Source organism: Bombina bombina, chromosome 4, assembly GCF_027579735.1.
Source record: "Bombina bombina isolate aBomBom1 chromosome 4, aBomBom1.pri, whole genome shotgun sequence".
Classification (NCBI taxonomy): domain Eukaryota; kingdom Metazoa; phylum Chordata; class Amphibia; order Anura; family Bombinatoridae; genus Bombina; species Bombina bombina.
This window is the reverse complement of record NC_069502.1, coordinates 1105794415-1105818901: the sequence shown is the minus strand read 5'-3', so window position 1 is coordinate 1105818901 and position 24487 is coordinate 1105794415. Positions and strand designations below refer to the sequence as shown.

The following is a 24487-nucleotide window of genomic DNA, read 5'->3' as shown; positions in this document are numbered from 1 at the left end:
ATTCGTTCATTTGTGATGATAACATGCAGATTATTCGCCTGAATGCTAAGAACTCAGGGTTTTTTGTTTTAGCTCACAGGTCTCTGTGGCTAAAATCGTGGTCTGCTGACATGACGTCTAAGTCTTGCTTACTTTCCCTACCATTCAAGGGGAAGGTTTTGTTTGGCCCGGGCCTGGATTCTATCATATCTACAGTCACGGGTGGCAAGGGCGCCTTCTTACCTCAGGATAAGAAAGCCAAACTTAAGGGATGTAACTTTCGTCCCTTTCGTGCAGACAAGTCTCAACTCCAGCAACCTTCCGCAAAATATGAGCAATCCAAGGGATCTTGGAAGCCACCAAACTCTTGAAATAAATCCAAGCAGAACAAGAAGCCTGCAGAGTCAAAGTCGGCATGAAGGGGCGGCCCCCGACCCGTCCTTGGACCAGGGAGAGGGCAGACTATCTCTGTTTGCGGGGGCCTGGAGGGGAGATGTTACAGACCCTTGGGTCCTGGAGGTTGTTGCCCAGGGGTACAGGATAGGTATCAAATCGTATCCACCCAGAGGCAGGTTCCTTCTGTCAAACATCACTTCAAAACCAGAAAAGAGAGACGCCTTCCTGGTATGTGTGAGGGATCTCTCATCTCTCTGGGTAATCGTCCTAGTTCCTCCGGCAGAAAGAGTACTTGGGTATTATTCAAACCTTTTTGTGGTTCCAAAGAAGGAGGGCACGTTTAGTCCAATTCTGGACCTAAAGGCCCTAAACAAGTTTTTGTCAGTCCCATCGTTCAAGATGGAGACAATCAGGTCAATTTTGCCCCTGTTTCAAGAGGATCAATTCATGACGACTAATGAACCTGAAGGATGCTTACCTTCATTTTCCAATCCTCAAGGATCAGTTCAAGTTTCTAAGGTTTGCCTTCCTGGACCAGCACTTCCAGTTTGTTGCCCTTCCGTTTGGTCTGGCGACGGCCCCAAGAGTCTTTACAAAGGTTCTGGGAGCTCTACTCGCAGTAGCAAGAGCCAGAGGGATTGCAGTGGTTCTGTATCTGGACAATATCCTGGTCCAGGCCCCATCCTACAGTCTGGCGGAGGATCATTCTAAAGATCTCCTCCTTCTACTTAGATCCCACGGGGGGGAAGATAAACGAAGGAAAGAGTTCATTGGTCCCCAGCAACAGGGTGGAGTTCCTGGGTACGATACTAGATTCTTCTGCGATTAAGATATTTCTGACAGACCAGAGACGTTGCAAGCTTGCGTCCAACAGTCTAACCCTGCAGACATCCTCCAGGACATCTGTGGCCAGGTGTATGGAGGTACTTCAGGCTCATGGTATCCAGCATAGATGTCATTCCATTCGCCAGGTTTCATTTTAGACCCCTTCATCTGTGCATGTTGAGACAATGGAACGGCGATCATTCAGATTTGTCCCAACAGATATCTCTGGACAGACCGGGGAGAGAGTCCCTGTCTTGGTGGACCCGACCAAGCCAGTTGTCCCAGGAAACTTCCTTCCTGAGACCATCCTGGGAGATTGTAACCACGGATGTGGGTCTATCAGGATGGGAAGCTGTTTGGGGCGCCAGAAAGGCACAAGCCAGATGGACTCAAGAGGAATCGAGTCTACCTATAAATATTCTGAAACTTTGAGCGATATTCAACGCTCTGAAGGCTTGGCCCCCTCTGAGGTCGTCCAAGTACATCAGTTTTCAATCGGACAACATCACCTCGGTGGCTTAGATAAACCACCAGGGGGGGACGAGAAGCTCCCTAACAATGAGGGAAGTATCTCGGATTCTGGATTGGGCAGAGACTCACAATTGTTTGCTCTCAGCGATCCACATTCCGGTTGTGGACAACTGGGAAGCGGATTTTCTGAGCAGACAGACGTTTCATCCAGGGAAATGGTCTCTCCACCCTGAGATGTTTGCGGAGATCTGCAGCAGATGGGAGATGCTGGAAATAGATCTCATGGCATCCAGACTCAATTGCAAGCTACCCAGATGCGGGTCACGATCCCGGGATCCCCAGGCGCAACTGATAGACGCCTTGGCGGTACCCTGGGACTTCAACCTAATCTACATATTTCCACTGTTGCCTCTTCTACCTCGAGAAGTGGCCCGCATCAAGCAGGAGCAAGCCTCGGCTATTTTGATTGCTCCGTCGTGGCCGTGGAGGACGTGGTTTGCGGATATAGTGGCGATGTCGTCATATCCGCTGTGGAAGTTACCTTGTCGCAAGGTCCTTTTCTACATCAAAATCTCGATTCTCTGAGGCTGACTGCATGGAGATTGAATGCCTAGTCTTAGCCAAAAGTGGTTTTTCAGAAATAGTGATTGACACTCTCGTCCAGGCCAGGAAGCCAGTCACTAGATGCATCTACCATAAGGTGTGGAGGACCTACTTGTCCTGGAGTGAGGAACGAGGATACCCATGTCACAAGGTCAAGGTATCCAGGATTTTGACCTTTCTCCAGGATGGTCTGGAAAAGTGTCTTGCCGCCAGTTCCCTAAGGGGTCAGATCTCGGCTTTATCGGTACTGTTGCAAAAGAAGCAGAGCAAAGTTGCAGAGCTTCCTGACATTCAGTCGTTTGTTCAGGCTCTGGTTAGGATTAGACCTATCTTCAGGAATCTGGCTCCTCCCTGGAGCTTAAACTTGGTCCTTAAAGTCTTGCAGAGGGCTCCGTTTGAGCCTATGCATGACCTGGACATTAAGATTCTCTCATGGATGGTCCTGTTGTTATTAATGCATCCGCTCGCAGAGTCTCCGAGTTGGCGGCCTTACAATTTGAGCCTCCTTACTTGGTTTTTCATACTGACAAAGCTTTGTATTTGGATTGGATTTGTAAGGCGGCCACCTGGTCATCCTTACATACTTTTGCAAAACTTTACAAATTTGACGTTTTTGCTTCAGCGGAAGCAGCTTTTGGGAGAAAGGTTTTGCAGGCTGTGGTGCCCTCAGTATAGGGTCTGCCTCCTTTATCCTCCCGTTTTCATCATTCAGTGTCCTCTAGAGCTTGGGTATTTGTTCCCACAAGTGATGAATGAAGCAGTGGACTCTCCTCCCCTTTAGATGGAAAACATAAATTATGCTTACCTGATAATTTCGTTTCCATCGTGGGGAGGAGAGTCCACTGCACCCGCCCGTTCTCCGGCGGGCGGACCTAAATTTATTTTTTGTTCTTCTGGCACCATTTATACCCTGATATTTCTCCTACTGTTCCTTGTTCCCTTGGCAGAATGACTGGGGGATGAGGGAAGTGTGGGGTGTTTTGGCCTTTGGCTGGGGTGTCTTTGCCTCCTCCTGGTCGCCGGGTTCTTGATTCGCACAAGTGATGAATGAAGCAGTGTACTCTCCTCCCCACGATGGAAACAAAATTGTCAGGTAAGCATAATTTATGTTTTTTAAACACTTTTATCAAATTTTTACTATTTTGATGTGTATGCATTTTCTGAGGCAGCTTTTGGCAGGAAAGTACCATCGACTGCAGTGCCTGATCTGTAATATTCCTGAACATGGTTGACTCATGGATTGATACATTTCTTTCTTTCATGATGGTGAGAATCCATGAGCCCCTCCCTTCTTTGTATACAATATGGGTGGAACTTGTTTTGCAATTTATTTACCCCACGTGACTTTCCTTCTTTCTAGCTTCCATTTATCTACTTGGTCATATGTATGATTGGTTTTTTTTTTGGACAGTTTAAAGCTGTGATACGAAGGGTGTATTGCCTCCTCCTGTTGGACGGGGAGTTCAATCCCATGTGATTTTTTCAAGGACTGTAACCATCATGAAAGAAATAAATTTATCAGGTAAGCATAAACTTTTTACGCTTACCCAGTTCTCCCATTATTTTGATTTCAACAGAACAGGTTATTATTATTATTATGATTTTCTGCCAAATTAAAATTATTACTATGACAATTATTTGACAGTATTATAGACATGAATCCCCAAAATAGATATGCTATGAGTTATTTTTCATTGTTAGGACAATTACCACCTGGCAGCTGGACAGACACAAGACCGCTCATTTGAAACATGAGGACTGCTGCTTTCAAATAAGAGGTCTTAAGTTTATCTATGTTTTGTGAAGGGCAATATTGGGGATATATACCACACACCCTAATGTTGCTTCAAATGCCTGTTTTGTCAGGTGGTTACTGTTGCTATGGTGATCAGCTGGTAGTTACCTAGGCTTGTGACTCCCCCCTATTTCTAAAGAAGGGTCACTTGTCCCATTGTCGTTATTATTTTAGGCACTTTTAAAGCTCCAGTTGAGCTTAAATTAATCCCATTAAAAGGTGACCCATTTAACACAAGCAATCATATTCCTCTAAGGCCAAGTATCCACACACAGCTGCACTTTTCAAGATAAAAAACGACCTTTATTACGAATACATCTGGTTCATATGTAATTCAACATTTTGGGCACCTGGCCCTTACATAGCTGACATCATACAGCACACCATTATATAGCCCAACCTTCATTTGAGCCACCAATCAGTTATTGGCAATACGAACGCCCCCTAGTGGCTAAAACAATTAATGCAATTCAAAAATACAAGCATACAAAATACAAAGTTTCCTTTCTTTAACACTATATTAATCTATTAAAAAACATTATATACAATATTATCTATCTGAACAGATGCATATGCACAACCAAAATCGCTATAAATTACAGAAAGATCTGCAATAGGTTACATAGCATTTAGTTTGTGAATCACGCCGCCCCCCCCCCCCTCCGTGGATATGGTACAGTATCAATCACTTGGAAACGGAGCTGATTAATATTATGGCCTAATTGCAAAAAAATGAGAAAAGACTGGGGCTTCATAGTTATTGCGTTTGATGTAACTCTTATGTTGGTTAATTCTGTCACACACTCATGGGTGATCTCCCCAATGTAGACCCTCCCACAAGGACATTTTTTTTTGTGTGTGTACATTTCTTCTATAAGATATGATGAGTCCACGGATTCATCCTTTACTTGTGGGATATTATCCTCCTGCTAACAGGAAGTGGCAAAGAGCACCACAGCAGAGCTGTCTATATAGCTCCTCCCTTGACTCCACCCCCGGTCATACTCTTTGCCTACTCTAAGTACTAGGAAGGGTAAAGTGAAAGAGGTGATAAATGTTAGTTTTTATTTTCTTCAAGCAAGAGTTTTTTATTTTTAAATTGTACCGGTGTGTACTATTTTCCCTCAGGCAGCAGATGGATGAAGACTTCTGCCTGGAGGCTGATGATCTTAGCAGTTGTCACTAAGATTCCAGAGCAGTTCCCACAGAATGGCTGAGGAGTACTTAAGAAACTTCAGTGTGAGGAATGTTTTTCATGCTATAAGCAGTGAGGTATGTTCAGTCATTTTTTTCTGGATAGACTTTGGTGTTTCAGAATTGTCTGACAGTATCCCCATGAGGGAAAGGGTAAGCAGTAATCCTAAATTATATAAAGGGGTATTACTGAGCTTGCATATATGGGCTAAGAAAAAATGGTTGACACTGAGCTTTGAATGTTTGTGGGCAAAGGTTTACATAACTGGGAGTGCTGATAACGTTTTTATGTGGAACGTTTTTCATGCTTAATGAGAGGGTACACATGGCTTTCTTTTTGGGTTTAGGAACCCACATGGCTAGTTTTAGACCGCTCTGGTGCGGTTCACTTGGGCTGAGAGAAATCGAGTGAGATGAGCGGGGCCTATTTTCGCGCCTCAGTTGCGCAGTTGTTTTTGTTAGGCAAGCAGCAAGCTCCAACTCCGGTGGGCCCTTGTGAGCTGTATTGGGCCAAATTGAAGCTTTAACCCGGTTTTGCAGACCCCTGAGGGCAGGTAGGCGCCACAGCAGGGCTGTGGCGAGGTGCAGGGGGTGTTTTTTATTGATATAAACGTTTATTAATTATCTGTTTTTTCTAGTAAGGGTTAAGTGTTCCTTTCCTTGTGGGGCAAACTTATCTGCATAGTTTGGATGCTTCTATCATAAAATTGGAACGATTTGATTGTTTTAAAGCAGTTTTGGAAAACTTGTATGGTTTTTTTTCTCTTAAAGGCGCAGTACCATTTTTTAAGATTTTTTTTTTTTTTACTAAATAAAGTGTTTTCAAGCCTGTTTGTGGTCATTACTAGCCTGTTTAGCATGTCTGACATTGAGGAAAGCCAATGTTCCATGTGTTTAGAAGACATTGTGGAACCCCCACTTAAAATGTGTCCCTCATGCACTGAAAGGGCCTTAAATTGCAAAGAACATATTTTAGCTGATAAAAGTTTGTCGCAGGATGATTCTCGGTCAGAAGAGAATCAGGTAATGCCATCTAATTCTCCCCAAGAGTCACAACCGTTAACGCCCGCACAAGAGACGCCACTTACTAGTGCGTCTAATTCTTTCACCCTGCAAGATATGGCCGCAGTTATGTCTACTACCCTCACTGAGGTTTTATCTAAACTGCCTGGGTTGCAGGGGAAGCGCAGTAGGTCCGGTGTGAGAGTAAATGCTGAGCCCTCTGACGCTTTATTAGCCATCTCCGATGTACCCTCACAATGTTCTGAGTTGGGGGTGAGGGAATTGCTGTCTGAGGGAGAGCTTTCTGATTCAGGAAAGATGTTCCCTCAAACAGACTCAGATATGACAGCTTTTAAGTTTAAACTAGAACACCTCCGCTTGTTGCTCAGGGAGGTTTTGGCGACTCTGATGATTGTGACCCTATTGTAATTCCACCAGAGAAATTGTGTAAAATGGATAGATATCTAGAGGTTCCTACTTACACTAATGTTTTTCCGGTCCCTAAGAGGATTTCGGACATTGTTACTAAGGAGTGGGATAGACCAGGTATTCCGTTCTTTCCCCCTCCTACTTTTAAGAAAATGTTTCCCATATCTGACACCATTCGGGATTCCTGGCAGACGGTCCGTAAGGTGGAGGGAGCTATTTCTACCCTGGCTAAGCGTACAACTATACCTATTGAGGACAGTTGTGCTTTCAAAGATCCTATGGATAAAAAATTAAAGGGTCTTCTAAAGAAAATATTTATTCATCAGGGTTTTCTTCTGCAACCTATAGCGTGCATTGTTCCTGTAACTACTGCAGCTGCTTTTTGGTCCAAGGCTCTAGAGGAGGCTCTTAAGGTTGAGACCCCATTCAATGATATTCTGGACAGAATTAGGGCTCTCAAGCTAGCTAATTCTTTCATTACAGATGCCGCTTTTCAACTGACTAAATTAGTGGCAAATAATTCAGGTTTTGCCATTTTAGCGCATAGGGCGTTATGGCTTAAGTCCTGGTCTGCTGATGTGTCATCAAAATCTAAGCTTTTAGCTATTCCTTTCAAGGGTAAGATCCTATTCGGGCCTGAACTGAAAGGGATCATTTCCGACATCACTGGAGGAAAAGGCCATGCCCTTCCTCAGGATAAGACAAATAAGATGAGGACTAAATATAATAATTTTCGTTCCTTTCGAAACTTCAAAGGTGGTCCCCCTACCTCCTCCCCTGCCGCAAAGCAGGAGGGGAATTTTGCTCAATCCAAGTCAGTCTGGAGACCTAACCAGACCTGGAATAAGGGTAAAATGGCCAAGAAGCCCGCTGTTGCCACCAAGACATCATGAAGGGGCAGCCCCCGATCCGGGACCGGATCTAGTAGGGGGCAGACTTTCTCTCTTTGCTCAGGCTTGGGCAAGAGACGTTCAGGACTCCTGGGCTTTAGGAATCGTGACCCAGGGGTATCTTCTAGACTTCAAAGATTCTCCTCCAAGGGGGAGATTTCATCTTTCACGGTTGTCTGTAAACCAAACAAAAAGAGAGGCGTTCTTTGCTGTGTAGAAGACCTATATACTATGGGGGTAATCTGTCCAGTTCCAAGAGCAGAACAGGGGCAGGGGTTTTACTCCAATCTGTTCGTGGTTCCCAAAAAAGAGGGAACCTTCAGACCGATTTTGGATCCCATCCTTCAAGATGGAGACCATTCAGACTATTTTACCAATGATCCAGGAGGGTTAATATATGACCACCGTGGATTTGAAGGATGCGTATCTTCACATTCCTATCCACAAAGATCATCACCAGTTCCTCAGGTTCGCCTTCCTGGACAAGCATTACCAGTTTGTGGCTCTTCCCTTCGGGTTGGCCACAGCTCCCAGAATTTTCACAAAAGTGTTAGGGTCCCTTTTGGCGGTTCTAAGGCCGCGGGGCATAGTAGTGGCGCCTTATCTGGACGATATCTTAATTCATGCGTCAACTTACCAACTAGCCAAATCTCACACGGACATCGTGTTGGCTTTTCTAAGATCTCACGGGTGGAAGGTGAACGTAAAGAAGAGTTCACTTATCCCTCTCACAAGAGTTCCATTCCTGGGTACTCTGATATATTCGGTAAATATGAAAAATTTTCTGACGGAGGTCAGAAAATAAAAGATCTTAACCACCTGCCGAGCACTTCATTCCATTCCTCGGCCGTCAGGGGCTCAGTGTATGGAGGTAATTGGACTAATGGTAGAGGCAATGTACATAGTTCCGTTTGCTCGCTTGCATCTCAGACCACTGCAACTATGCATGCTCAGACAGTGGAATGGGGATTATGCAAATTTATCTCCTCAGATAAATCTGGATCAAGAGACCAGAGACTCTCTTCTTTGGTGGTTGTCACAGGATCATCTGTCCCAGGGAATGTGTTTCCGCAGGCCAGCATGGGTCATAGTGACGACGGACGCCAGCCTCTTGGGCTGGGGTGCAGTCTGGAATTCCCTGAAAGCACAGGGTTTGTGGACTCAGGAGGAGGCTGTCCTCCCAATAAATATTCTAGAACTGAGAGCGATATTCAACGCGCTTCAGGCGTGGCCTCAGCTGGCTTTGGCCAGATTCATAAGATTCCAGTTGGACAATATCACGACTGTAGTATATATCAATCATCAGGGGGGAACAAAGAGTTCTCTAGCGATGATAGAGGTTACCAAAATAATTCGATGGGCAGAGACTCACTCTTGCCATCTATCAGCAATCTATATCCCAGGAGTGGAGAACTGGGAAGCGGATTTTCTAAGTCATCAGACTTTTCATCCAGGGGAGTGGGAACTCCATCCGGAGGTGTTTGCACATTTGATTCAGCAATGGGGCACACCAGAATTGGATCTGATGGCGTCTCGTCAGAACGCCAAACTTCCTTGTTACGGGTCCAGATCAAGGGATCCTCAAGCAGTACTGATAGATGCTCTAGCAGTACCCTGGTCGTTCAACCTGGCTTATGTGTTTCCACCATTTCCTCTCCTTCCTCGTTTGATTGTCAGAATCAAACAGGAGAGAGCTTCGGTGATTTTGATAGCACCTGCGTGGCCACGCAAGACTTGGTATGCAGACCTGGTGAACATGTCATCTCTTCCACCATGGACTCTGCCACTGAGACAGGACCTTCTGATTCAAGGTCCATTCCAGCATCCAAATCTAGTTTCTCTGTGGCTGACTGCCTGGAGATTGAACACTTGATTTTATCCAAGCGGGGATTCTCTGAGTCGGTCATAAACACCTTGATTCAGGCTCGAAAGCCTGTCACTAGGATAAATTATCATAAGATATGGCGTAAATATCTTTATTGGTGCGAATCCAAAGGCTACTCATGGAGTAAGATCAGGATTTGTCCTTTCTCCAAGAAGGATTGGAGAAGGGGCTATCAGCTAGTTCCCTAAAGGGACAGATTTCTGCTTTATCAATTTTACTGCACAAGCGACCAAAGATTTCCGTCAAACATTTTCTTTGTTTGTTGTCTATTCTGGAAAACGTAGAGGTCAAAAAGCTAAGGCTACCTCTCTTTCTTTTTGGCTGAAAAGCATCATCCGTTTGGCATACGAGACTGCTGGACAGCAGCCTCCTGAAAGAATTACAGCTCACTCTACTAGAGCGGTGGCTTCCACATGGGCTTTTAAAAATGATGCTTCTGTTGAACAGATTTGTAAGGCTGCGACTTGGTCTTCGCTTCATACCTTTTCCAAATTTGATACTTTTGCTTCTTCGGAGGCTATTTTTGGGAGAAAAGTTCTTCAAGCAGTGGTGCCTTCTGTTTAGCCATCTGTCTCATCCGTGTCCTGTACCTTTGTTATTGTATCCCACAAGTAAAGGATGAATCCGTGGACTCGTCGTACCTTATAGAAGAAAAGTAAATTTATGCTTGCCTGATAAATTAATTTCTTCGATGGTACGACGAGTCCACGGCCCGCCCTGTCATTTTAAGACAGATTATATTTTTTGATTTTAAACTTCAGTCACCTCTGCACCTTTTAGTTTCTCCTTTTTCTTCCTGTACCTTCGGTCAAATGACTGGGGGTTGGAGCTAAGGGAGGAGCTATATAGACAGCTCTGCTGTGGTGCTCTTTGCCACTTCCTGTTAGCAGGAGGATAATATCCCACAAGTAAAGGATGAATCCGTGGACTCGTCGTACCATAGAAGAAATTAATTTATCAGGTAAGCATGAATTTACTTTTTTTTAATATGTAATTTAGTTTATTTAATTGTTAGTTTAATTTAATTGTAGTATAATAGTTAGGGTAGGTTAATTAATAGGTAAGTTTAAATTTATTTTAAGATAGGGATGTTGTAATTTTAATTTAAAGTTAGCGGGTTGCTAGGTTTAGGGGTTAATAGCTTAATTTATTTTTTTGTGATGTAGTGGGCTGACGGTTTAGGGGTTAATAGATTTAGTTAGTGGTGGTGATGTGGTAGGACAGAGGTTTATGGGTTAATAAGTTTATTTAGTGGAGGTGGTGTCGGGGAGTGGCAGTATAGGGATTAATACATTTTATTTAGGTAGCGGCGATGTCGGGGGCGGCAGATTAGGGGTGTTTAGACTCGGGGTTTATGTTAGGGTGTTAGGTGTAAATGTAACTTGTTTTCAACCATATAAATCAATGGGATATCTGGCAGCATCAAACATAAGCTTTCGCTGCTTTCAGACTCCCATTGATTTCTATGGCAACAGCGGTCTCCAGGGTGGCGGATTGAAAGCCAGGTACGCTGGGCTGGAATAGCCGCAAGCGTACCTGTTAAAAGTTTGATAACTGGGAAAAGGTGTCAAATAGAGCCGAATGTGTATTCAGAACATCTGTAATGAAGTAAGCATTGATCTGCGTCGGATTGAGACCGGCAGATCATATGTTACGTCACAAATTTCAACATTTGCCGGTCTGTAGGCTTTGATAACTAGGTTGGATCAATCTTGCAACAATTACGCTGCGGAATTCCGGCGTATTTGCGGTTGAGGCTTTGATATATATCCATCAGAGGATAAGGATATGTTATTCCTCTAGGGCTGTAGGGACCCCATTAGTGCTTAGACGGTTACTTCTAAGAGGGTAAGGAAACGTGAAAGTGGAGAAGGAAATAGAGTTAAAGGGATAGTCTAGTCAAAATTAAACTTTCATGATTCAGATAGAGCGTGCAATTTTAAGCAACTTTCTAATTTACTCCTATTATCATTTTTTCTTTGTTCTCTTGGTATCTTTATTTATTATTATTATTATTCTTTATTTATAAAGCGCCAACAGATTCCGCAGCGCTGTTCATAGGTAACAAAGATAAAAGGACAGTACAATATGAGACACCAGACAAAATTTAACAAACAAATACAGGAGGAATTGGGAGCCCTGTTTCCGTGGGAACTTACAATCTAAATGGGTAGGAGGGTGAGAAACAGGAGGTGGGGACTGCAAAGGTGGGAATGATGTTAGTGTGAAGTTAGATGAGGGCAACTTTTAGGCAAGTGGAATTCATTAGTTACTGATTTGGTTATAGGCTTCCCTGAACAAGAAGGTCTTTAGGGATCGTTTAAAGGAGGAGAGGTTGGGGGAAAGTCTGACAGCACGAGGAAGTGCGTTCCAGAGGGTTGGTGCCGCACGAGAGAAGTCCTGTAGTCTAGCATGAGAGGAGGTGATGGTAGAAGAGGCAAGGAGTAGATCGTTGTTGGATCTTAGGGGACGGGCTGGAGTATATTTGTTGATGAGTGAGGACAGGTATGGGGGGGCTGCATTGGTAAGGGCTTTGTAGGTCAAAGTGAGAATTTTGAATTTAATTCTGCTGTGAATGGGGAGCCAGTGAAGGGACTCACAGAGGGGTGCGGCAGATACAGAGCGTCGGGAGAGGTGGATTAGCCTAGCAGAGGCATTTAGGATGGATTGAAGGGGGGAGATGCGGGAGAGAGGAAGGCCAGTTAGTCGGTTGTTACAGTAGTCAAGCCGGGAAATTACTAGGGAATGGATTAGCTGTTTAGTAGTTTCAGCTCTCAGAAAAGGACGAATTTTGGAGATATTGCGTAGGTGGTTGCGACAGGATGAAGAGAGCGATTGGATGTGGGGTATGAAGGACAGATTGGAGTCGAGTGTAACTCCAAGGCAGCGGACTTGGGGTGATGGGGAGATAGTGGTGTCACCGACAGTGATAGTAAAGTTAGAAACTGGAGTAGAATTAGTTGGGGGGGATTAGAAGAAGCTCAGTCTTGGACATGTTGATTTTTAGGTGGTGATAGGCCATCCAGGAAGAAATGCCAGATAAGCAGCTGCTGATGTGGGAAAGGACAGAAGGAGAGAATGCAGGGGTGGATAGTTAGATCTGAGTATCATCAGCATAGAGGTGATAGTTGAAGCCATAACTACTAATAAGTTTACCCAGTGAGGAAGTATAAATAGAGAAGAGTAGAGTGCCTAGAACAGAGCCTTGAGGTACTCCAACAGACAGAGGCAGTGGAGAGGATGAGTCACCAGCAAATGAGACAGAAAAGCACCTATTAGATAGATAAGAGTGGATCCAGGAGAGGACCATGTCACAGAGCCCAAGGAAGCTGAGAGTCCTTAGGAGGAGGGGATGGTCAACAGTGTCAAAGGCAGCAGACAGGTCAAGTAAGATAAGTATAGAATAGTGGCCATTGTTATTAGCAGAAAGAAGATCGTTAGTAACCTTGGTGAGGGCAGTCTCAGTTGAGTGTTGGGGACGGAAGCCAGATTGCAGGGGGTCAAGCAATGAGTTAGAGGATAGGAAGTGTGTTAGGCGATCGAAAACTAGTTTTTCCAGGACTTTAGAAGCTAGCTGAAGTAGTGATATGGGGCGGTAGTTTGCAGGAGAATTGGGGTTGAGGGTTTTTTTGAGGATGGGGGTGACCTTTGCATGTTTGAAGGATGATGGAAATGAACCAGTAGTAAGGGATCGGTTGAATATCTGAGTAAGAGCTGGGGTGAGGGTAGAGGACAGAGAGGGTATTAGATGTGAAGGGATAGAGTCAAGGGGACATGTAGTGAGGTGTGAGGAAGATATTAGGGAACTCACTTCATTCTCAGTGGTTGGGGGGAAGGTACTGAGAGTGTTGGAGGGGGTGACCGGGGGCGGAGATGAAAGGTTGCAGTCTTGTGGTGGGATGTTGCTTCTGATGGTAAGTGTTTTGTTGAAAAAGTAATCTGCCAAGTCTTGAGCACTAAAGTCAGATGAGGGGGGTGGTGTAGGTGGATAGAGGAGAGTGTTGAAAATGGAGAAGAGACGTTTAGGGTTTGAGGAGTGAGAAGATATGAGAGAAGAGAAGTAGTTTTGCTTGGCTAAGTGAAGGGCAGAGGAGTAAGAATAAAGAATAAACTTATAGTGTAGGAAATCGTGTTCAGAGCGGGATTTCCTCCAGGCACGTTCAGCAGCACGGGAGGATTTTTGTAGATAGCGTGTTTGCTGAGAGTGCCAGGGCTGGAGCTGACGACGTGGGGTTTTGCGTATTTGTGGAGGAGCAAGGGTGTTGAGTGCAGAGGAGAGAGTATTGTTATAGTGGTTTGTATCAAGGTCAGGGCAGGATACCTTGGAAGTGTGGGGAAGGCGTTTTTGAATAAGGTTAGAAAGTTGGAGAGGATCCACAGTGTGCAGATTTCTACAGGTGCGGAGGCGGGGGGTAGAAATAGGTTTAGCCTGTACATTGAGATTATAGGTGAGCAGATGGTGGTCTAAGATGGGAAATGGGCGACAGGTGACATCAGAAGGGGAGCAGAGGTAGGAGAATACCAGATCAAGAGAGTGTCCGTCACGGTGAGTAGGGAATAGGGTGGATTGTGAAAGACTAAAGGAGTTTGTGAGTGAAAGAAGTTTAGAGGCAGCAGGGGTAGATGGGTTATCAATGGGGATGTTGAAGTCCCCTAAGATTAGAGCAGGTGTATTTTTAGAGAGAAAGTGAGAAAGCCAGGCAGCAAAGTTGTCGAGGAATTGGGAGGTTGGTCCAAGGGGGGGATAGATAACTGCCACCTTGAGGGAGAGGGGGGAGAAAATGCGGATGCAATGGACTTCAAAGGAGGAGAAGGAGAGAGATGGATGAGGATGGAGGTGCTGATAGGAGCAGGAAGGGGACAGCAAGATTCCAACACCGCCACCATGTCTCTCACCTGGCCTAGGTGTGTGGCTAAAGTGGAGACCGCCGTGCGTTAGAGCAGCAATGGAAGCAGTGTCAGAGGAAGAAAGCCAGGTTTCAGTAATTGCTAGAAGATGGAAAGCGTTAGAAACAAACAGGTCGTGAACAGTTGTAAGTTTGTTACAGACAGAGCGTGCATTCCAGAGGGCACAAGAAAAGAGAGGGGATAAGCGCTGTGGGTTAATGGAGATGAGATTGTTGGGATCGCGTGACCTTGAGTTTGTATTGTGGGGGACTGAGCGAGAGTGTATGAGTGTGGTGATTGCTGCAGGGCCAGGGTTAGGAGAGAGGTCACCAGAAGCAAGCAGTAGTAGCAGTGAGAGTGAGACTTGTAGGAGCGCGTATGACTAGACACAGGAGAGTAAGATGGGGAAGTGTTTCTAAGGAAACAGAGTAGTTCATGAGAGGACAGCATAGGGGATGAGAGGAGGGAGGGAGAGATAAGGATAGTGTGGGGATTATTGATGTTATAAGGGCATGCAGTGAGTTTTAGGAAGATGGCAGACAGAAAGATCAGAAATGACATAGAGAGCATTGTGCAGGTGTACAGTTTGTAAGGATTACCTGTTAGTGGGGTCTGCAGTTTCCCCTCCAGTTTCTAAACTCCATTTCTTAACTCGGCCACTTTGAATTTCAGAGCCAAGGCCTCAGAGCCAGCTCTCAGCTGTATATAGTAGTAAAATTAGGGTTGGAATGATTTGATTCAAGGCAGCTGTGTTACAAGTAGACTAGTTAGGAAGACTGGAGTTACACACTTGTAAATTAGATGGGGGTGGGGTGGGGTGAGCAAATGGCTGGGGAATGCACACAGAAATTATACAATGGAGCTGATAACAATTATACAGAAAAAGTCATAAATTCAGACATCAGAGGAAATGCATAACAACCAGGGCATGAAATGCAGAGAAAGAAATGCATACCAGTATATTGAAAAAACATTAAAGGGACGTGGGATAACAACCAGGGCATGAAATGCAGAGAAAGAAATGCATACCAGTATATTGAAAAAACATTAAAGGGACGTGGGATAACAACCAGGGCATGAAATGCAGAGAAAGAAATGCATACCAGTATATTGAAAAAAACATTAAAGGGACGTGGGATAACAACCAGGGCATGAAATGCAGAGAAAGAAATGCATACCAGTATATTGAAAAAACATTAAAGGGACGTGGGATAACAACCAGGGCATGAAATGCAGAGAAAGAAATGCATACCAGTATATTGAAAACACATTAAAGGGACATGGGATAACAACCAGGGCATGAAATGCAGAGAAAGAAATGCATACCAGTATATTGAAAAAACATTAAAGAGACGTGGGATAACAACCAGGGCATGAAATGCAGAGAAAGAAATGCATACCAGTATATTGAAAAAACATTAAAGGGACGTGGGATAACAACCAGGGCATGAAATGCAGAGAAAGAAATGCATACCAGTATATTGAAAAAACATTAAAGGGACGTGGGATAACAACCAGGGCATGAAATGCAAAGAAAGAAATGCATACCAGTATATTGAAAAAACATTAAAGAGACGTGGGATAACAACCAGGGCATGAAATGCAGAGAAAGAAATGCATACCAGTATATTGAAAAAACATTAAAGGGACGTGGGATAACAACCAGGGCATGAAATGCAGAGAAAGAAATGCATACCAGTATATTGAAAAAACATTAAAGAGACGTGGGATAACAACCAGGGCATGAAATGCAGAGAAAGAAATGCATACCAGTATATTGAAAAAACATTAAAGGGACGTGGGATAACAACCCGGGCATGAAATGCAGATAAAGAAATGCATACCAGTATATTGAAAAAACATTAAAGGGACGTGGGATAACAACCAGGGCATGAAATGCAGAGAAAGAAATGCATACCTGTGGAGAGATAAGATGATGAATAGTTAGAACAATGCTTCATGTTGTTAGTAGAGCATTCTACATGATAGCATTATGGATTTAACTCCATTTCTTAACTCGGCCACTTATAATTCAGAGCCACTTTGAATTTCAGAGCCAAGGCATCAGAGCCAGCTCTCAGCTGTATATAGTAGTAAAATTAGAGTTGAATGTAAGCTTAGGCTACAGTTAGACATCAATCAGAAAGCGCTACCCAGGTGCTGAACCAAAAACGGGCCTGATCCTATACTCACATTCCTGCTTTATCAAATAAATATAGCAAGAGAATGAAGAAAATTTGATAATAGGAGTACATTAGAAAGTTGCTTAAAATTGCATGCTCTATCTGATTCAGGAAAGTTTAATTTTGACTAGGCTATTTCTTTAAGAGAGAGTGGAGAAAAAATAAGAGAGTGAAGAGATATGAGAGAAGGGAAAGAAAGAGGGTAAAGAGTAGATAAGGACTGAGAGAGAAGGGAGAGTTTAAAAAAGAGAGGAGGGAGTAGAGAAAGAGGGTTAAAGGGATACTAAATTCAAATGTTTTCTTTCATTCAGATAGAGCATGCAATTTTAAGCAACTTTCTAATTTACTCCTATTATCAATTTTTCTTTGTTCTCTTGCTATCTTTATTTAAAAAGCAGGAATGTAAAGCTTAGGAGCCAACCCATTTTAGGTTTAGCACCCTGGATAGCGCTTGCTTATTGGTGGCTAGAGCACCACTTGTAATCTGGCCCTATGTCTCGCATGTATTTATGGATAACCCTTTAATTTAGAAATATCTGAGATTACATGAGTTACAGTTTACATAAAACTTTTTTTTCCCCTAGGTGATGACATTTAAATTAAACAATTGTTCTCTTTGGTTTACAAATTAACCCATACTATAATGAATTGGCTGTTTGCAAATGAAGATGCAGTGGCTTTCGAATGGAAAGAAGAACAGATTTTTTAAAGCTTTGGAATACACGGTACTTTCTAATATTAATATTTTAGTGAAATGCTTATCAATCGTATGTTAAAGACATTTTTATACCTTTTTTTTTTGTTTGTTTAGCTGACATGGATGATGATGACTCTGGTCTTCTTGACTTCATAGGGTAAGTTATTTGCTTGGAAGGTTCCAGTGTGTTTTGTATTCTTTTATATTGTTTAATTTTATTTATTGTTATTTCTTTGCAAACATGTTAATCTTATGTTAGAATTTTACTTAAAGGGGCATGAAACACAAAATTTTTCTTTCATGATTTAGATAGAGCATACAATTTCAAACAACTTTCCAATTTACTTCTATTATCTAATTTGCTTCATTCTCGTGATATCCTATGTGTGTGGCTGCACATAGATGACTCGTGTGATTTCTCCAACATTGGTGTGTCCGGTCCACGGCGTCATCCTTACTTGTGGGAATATCTCTTCCCCAACAGGAAATGGCAAAGAGTCCCAGCAAAGCTGGCCATATAGTCCCTCCTAGGCTCCGCCCACCCCAGTCATTCTCTTTGCCGTTGCACAGGCAACATCTCCACGGAGATGGTTAAGAGTATGTGGTGTTTAGTTGTAGTTTTTTATTTTTTTTATTCTACTATCAAGAGTTTGTTATTTTAAAATAGTGCTGGTATGTACTATTTACTCTGAAACAGAAAGAGATGAAGATTTCTGTTTGTGAGAGGAAGATGATTTTAGCAGACAGTAACTAAAATCCTTTGCTGTTTCCACATAGGACTGTTGAGATGAAGTAACTTCAGTTGGGGGAAACAGTTAGCAGACTTCTCTGCTTAAGGTATGACTAGCCATATTTCTAACAAGACTGTGTAATGCTGGAAGGCTGTCATTTCCCCTCATGGGGACCGGTAAGCCATTTTCTTAGTCTCAAGCAGAATAAAGGGCTTAATATGGGCTATAAAACTGGTAGACACTTTTATGGGCAGAATCGATTGCTTTATTTGGGCATTTTATACATGTTTTATGCTGGTATTTCACATTTATAAACTTGGGGAACGTTTTTTAACGTCAGGCACTATGTTAGACACCTTTTCCAGTCAGGAAGGGCCTTCCCAGTTGTAGGCTGAGCCTCATTTTCGCGCCATTACTGCGCAGTTGTTTTTGAGAGCAAGACATGCAGATGCATGTGTGAGGACCTGAAAATAGTTGGAAAAGTTCCTAGAAGGCGTCATTTGGTATTGTATTCCCCTCTGGGTTTGGTAGAGTCGCAGCAAAGGCTGTAGCTGGGACTGTAGAGGGGTTAAAACTGTAACCGGCTCCAGTTTCGTTATTTTAAGGGTTAAAGCTCTGAAAATTGGTGTGCAATACTTTTAATGCTTTAAGACACTGTGGTGAAATTTTGGTAAATTTTGAACAATTCCTTCATATTTTTTCACATATTCAGTAATAAAGTGTGCTCTGTTTAAAATTTAAAGAGACAGTAACGGTTTTGATTTAAAACGGTTTTTGTGTTTTACTGACAAGTTTAAGCCTGTTTAACATGTCTGTGCCTTCAGATAAGCTATGTTCTATATGTATGAAAGTCAATGTGTCTCCCCCTTCTAAATTATGTGATAATTGTGCTAAAGCGTCCAAACAAAGTAAGGACAGTACTGTCACAGATAATGAAGTTGCCCAAGATGATTCATCAGATGAAGGGAGTAGACATGGTTCTACATCATCTCCTTCTGTGTCTACACCAGTTTTGCCCACGCAGGAGGCACCTAGTACTTCTAGCGCGCCAATGCTTATTACCATGCAACAATTGACTGCTGTAATGGATAACTCCATAGCAAATATTTTATCCAAAATGCCTGCATATCAGAGAAAGCGCGATTGCTCTGTTTTAAACACTGAAGAGCAGGAGGGCGCTGATGATAATTGTTCTGTCATACCCTCACACCAATCTGAAGGGGCCATGAGGGAGGTTTTGTCAGATGGGGAAATTTCAGATTCAGGAAAAATTTCCCAACAGGCTGAACCTGATGTTGTGACATTTAAATTTAAATTAGAACATCTCCGCGCACTGCTTAAGGAGGTGTTATCTACTCTGGATGATTGTGACAACCTGGTCATTCCAGAAAAATTATGCAAGATGGACAAGTTCCTAGAGGTTCCGGTGCACCCCAACGCTTTTCCTATACCCAAGCGGGTGGCGGACATAGTGAATAAGGAATGGGAGAAGCCCGGCATACCTTTTGTTCCCCCTCCTATATTTAAGAAATTATTTCCTATGGTCGACCCCAGAAAGGACTTATGGCAGACAGTCCCTAAGGTCGAGGGGGCAGTTTCTACTCTAAACAAGCGCACTACTATTCCTGTCAAGGATAATTGTGCTTTCAAAGATCCTATGGATAAAAAATTGGAGGGTTTGCTTAAAAAGATTTTTGTACAGCAAGGTTACCTTCTTCAACCCATTTCGTGCATTGTTCCTGTCACTACAGCAGCGTGGTTCTGGTTCGAGGAACTAGAAAAGTCGCTCAGTAGAGAGACTCCATATGAGGAGGTTATGGACAGAGTTCACGCACTTAAGTTGGCTAACTCTTTTATTTTAGATGCCGCTTTGCAAATAGCTAGATTAGCGGCGAAAAATTCAGGGTTTGCAATTGTGGCGCGCAGAGCGCTTTGGCTAAAGTCTTGGTCAGCGGATGTATCATCCAAGACAAAATTGCTTAATATCCCCTTCAAGGGTAAAACTCTCTTCGGGCCAGAATTGAAAGAGATTATCTCAGACATCACTGGGGGAAAGGGCCACGCCCTCCCACAAGATAGGCCTTTCAAAGCCAAGAATAAGTCTAATTTTCGTTCCTTTCGTAATTTCAGGAATGGACCGTGCTCTAATTCTGCATCCTCTAAACAAGAGGGTAATACCTCACAGACCAAACCAGCCTGGAAACCGATGCAAGGCTGGAACAAGGGTAAGCAGGCCAAGAAGCCTGCCGCTGCTAACAAAACAGCATGAAGGAGTAGCCCCGGATCCGGGACCGGATCTAGTGGGGGGCAGACTCTCTCTCTTTGCTCAGGCTTGGGCAAGAGATGTTCAGGATCCCTGGACGCTAGAAATAGTTTCTCAGGGTTATCTTCTGGAATTCAAGGAACTACCCCCAAGGGGAAGGTTCCACATGTCTCACTTATCCTCAAACCAAATAAAGAGACAGGCATTCTTACATTGTGTAGAAGACCTGTTAAAGATGGGAGTGATACACCCTGTTCCAACGGCGGAACAAGGAATGGGATTTTACTCAAATCTGTTTGTGGTTCCCAAAAAAGAGGGAACTTTCAGACCAATCCTGGACCTAAAGATCCTAAACAAATTTCTCAGAGTACCATCGTTCAAGATGGAAACGATTCGAACGATTCTACCCACAATTCAGGAAGGTCAATTTATGACTTCTGTGGATCTAAAGGATGCATATCTACATATCCCTATCCACAAGGAACATCATCAGTTCCTAAGGTTCGCCTTTCTGGACAAACATTACCAGTTTGTGGCCCTCCCATTCGGGTTAGCCACTGCTCCAAGGATTTTCACAAAGGTACTCGGATCCCTTCTAGCGGTTCTAAGACCAAGGGGCATTGCAGTAGTACTGTACTTGGATGACATTCTAGTACAAGCGTCGTTTCTTTCAAAGGCAATGGCTCACTCAGACATCGTTCTGGCCTTTCTCAGATCTCACGGATGGAAGGTGAACATAGAAAAAAGTTCCCTGTCTCCGTCAACAAGAGTTCCCTTCTTGGGAACAATAATAGATTCCTTAGAAATGAGGATTTTCTTGACAGATGTCAGAAAGTCAAAACTTCTAAACGCTTGTCAAGTTCTTCATTCTATTCCTCGTCCTTCCGTAGCTCAATGCATGGAAGTAGTAGGATTGATGGTTGCAGCAATGGACATAGTTCCTTTTGCGCGAATTCATCTAAGACCATTACAACTGTGCATGCTGAAACAGTGGAATGGGGATTATACAGACTTGTCTCCAGTGATTCAAGTAGATCAGAAGACCAGAGACTCACTAGGTTGGTGGCTAACCCAGGATCACCTATCCCAGGGAATGAGCTTCCGCAGTCCAGAGTGGGTCATCGTCACGACCGACGCCAGTCTAGTGGGCTGGGGCGCGGTCTGGGAATCCCTGAAAGCTCAGGGACTGTGGTCTCGGGAAGAGTCTCTTCTCCCGATAAACATTCTGGAACTAAGAGCGATATTCAATGCTCTCAAGGCTTGGCCTCAGCTAGCAAAGGCCAGATTCATAAGATTCCAATCAGACAACATGACGACTGTTGCGTATCTAAATCATCAGGGGGGAACAAGGAGTTCCCTGGCGATGAAAGAAGTGACCAAAATAATACAATGGGCGGAGAATCACTCCTGCCACCTATCTGCGATCCACATTCCAGGTGTGGAAAACTGGGAAGCGGATTATTTGAGTCGTCAGACATTCCATCCGGGGGAGTGGGAACTCCACCCGGAGATCTTTGCCCAGTTGACACAACTATGGGGCATTCCAGATATGGATCTGATGGCGTCCCGTCAGAACTTCAAGGTTCCTTGCTACGGGTCCAGATCCAGGGATCCCAAGGCGACTCTAGTGGATGCACTAGTAGCGCCTTGGACCTTCAACCTAGCTTATGTGTTTCCACCGTTTCCTCTCATTCCCAGGCTGGTAGCCAGGATCAAACAGGAGAGGGCCTCGGTGATCTTGATAGCTCCTGCGTGGCCACGCAGGACTTGGTATGCAGACCTGGTGAATATGTCATCGGTTCCACCATGGAAGCTACCTTTGAGACAGGACCTTCTTGTTCAGGGTCCATTCGAACATCCAAATCTGGTCTCCCTCCAGCTGACGGCTTGGAGATTGAACGCTTGATTCTATCAAAGCGTGGGTTTTCACATTCCGTGATAGATACTCTGGTTCAAGCCAGAAAACCGGTAACTAGAAAGATTTACCATAAAATATGGAAAATATATATCTGCTGGTGTGAATCCAAGGGATTCCCATGGAATAAGATAAATATTCCTAGGATTCTTTCCTTTTCTACAAGAAGGTTTGGATAAAGGATTATCTGCAAGTTCTCTAAAGGGACAGATTTCTGCTTTATCTGTCCTACTGCACAAACGACTGGCAGTTGTGCCAGATGTTCAAGCATTTGTTCAGGCTTTGGTTTGGATCAAGCCTGTTTACAGACCTTTGACTCCTCCCTGGAGTTTAAATCTAGTTCTTTCAGTTCTTCAAGGGGTTCCGTTTGAACCTTTACATTCCGTAGATATTAAGTTGTTATCTTGGAAAGTTTTGTTTTTGGTTGCTATTTCTTCTGCTAGAAGAGTTTCTGAGTTATCTGCTCTACAATGTACACCACCCTATCTGGTGTTCCATTCAGATAAGGTTGTTTTGCGTACTAAGCCTGGTTTTCTACCAAAGGTTGTTTCCAACAAAAATATTAATCAGGAGATAGTTGTACCTTCTTTGTGCCCGAATCCAGTTTCAAAGAAGGAACGTTTGCTGCACAATTTAGATGTAGTCCGTGCTCTAAAATTCTACTTAGAAGCTACGAAAGACTTCAGACAAACTTCTTCTCTGTTTGTCGTCTATTCTGGTAAAAGGAGAGGTCAAAAAGCAACTTCTACCTCGACACCATATGGTTTCTCCTATTTTTTCCTCCTGTCCGTTGGTCGAATGACTGGGGTGGACGGAGCCTAGGAGGGACTATATGGCCAGCTTTGCTGGGACTCTTTGCCATTTCCTGTTGGGGAAGAGATATTCCCACAAGTAAGGATGACGCTGTGGACCGGACACACCGTTGGAGAAAGTAATTTATCAGGTAAGCATAAATTCTGTTTTTCTCACCCATGTTTATTGCTATTTCTTCAACAAAGATATCTAAAAAATAAAGCAAATCAGATAAAATATGTAAATTGGAATATTATTTAAAATTGAATTCTCTATCTGAATTATGAAAAACATTTTTTAGGTTTCATGTCCCTTTAAGTTTATCTCCAGCACAAGCAAATTGCTTGACTTTACAGCCCTTTATTAGTGGGAGCAGTGATTTATGATGCAATTGAGTGAATAAATTATAATAAGATCATTTGAACAGTGGTGGCTGGTGATTTTCAAGGTTGGTAGGGCAAAAAACCTCACCCCCTGATAACTTCCCAAACTCCACCATGTAGGCTCTCACCCAGACAATAAAATGGATGAAAGAGCATATAAGAAGCAAGATAACTTATAGTGTTGTATTTATGTATTTACTCACAAGGGAGTAGCTATCAATGTGTGTGTGTGTGTGTATGTATATATATATATATATATATATATATATATATATATATATATATATATATATACATATACATATACACCCCTCACATTTTTGTAAATATTCTATTATATCTTTTCACGTGACAACACTGAAAAAATGACACTTTGCTACAATGTAAAGTAGTGAGTGTACAGCCTGTATAACAGTGTACATTTTCTGTCCCCTCAAAATAACTCAACACACAGCCATTAATGTCTAAACCGTGTGGCAACAAAAGTGAGTACACCCCTAAGTGGAGATGTCCAAATTGGGCCCAAAGAGTCAATATTTTGTGTGGCCACATTATTTTCCAGCACTGCCTTAACCCTCTTGGGCATGGAGTTCACCAGAGCTTCACAGGTTGCCACTGGAGTCCTCTTCCACTCCTCCATGATGATATCATGGAGTTGGTGGATGTTAGAGACCTTGCGCTCCCCCACCTTCCGTTTGAGGATGCCCCACAGATGCTCAATAGGGGTTAGTTCTGGAGACATGTTTGGCCAGGCCATCACCTTTACCCTCAGCTTCTTTAGCAAGGGAATGGTCATCTTGGAGTTTGTGGTCGTTATCATGTTGGAATACTGCCCTGCGGCACAGTCTTCGAAAGGAGGGGATCATGCTCTGCTTCACTATGTCACAGTACATGTTGGCATTCATGGTTCCCTCAATGAAATGTAGCTCCATTGGTGTCTGTCGGGCGACTCTCAACGGTCCCGACTTGCAGTGTAAGGCACGCTGAAAGTGCCGCCACATTTGTGAGTATTTACTCTTAGGGGGGACTTCTATCTGTACATATTCCCCCTTACCAAAACGATACTGTTTTATGGGTCTGGCGCCTCTCTCCATCTATCTTTTTACTCCCCATTGCCGGCAGCACTCATGCAGGCCCAGACCATGACACTCTCACCACCATGCCTGA

General features: G+C 43.5%; 1 protein-coding gene across 1 annotated transcript in view; it reads left to right on the top strand.

Annotated features, from left to right (window-relative positions):
- BICRAL (BICRA like chromatin remodeling complex associated protein) overlaps positions 1-24487 on the top strand; it is a 723876-nt gene that overhangs the window by 121704 nt on the left and 577685 nt on the right. Inside the window, 2 exon segments of the mRNA XM_053712738.1 lie at positions 17124-17264; positions 17351-17393. Coding sequence (XP_053568713.1) covers positions 17356-17393 — 38 coding nt within the window. The 5' untranslated portion in view covers positions 17124-17264; positions 17351-17355.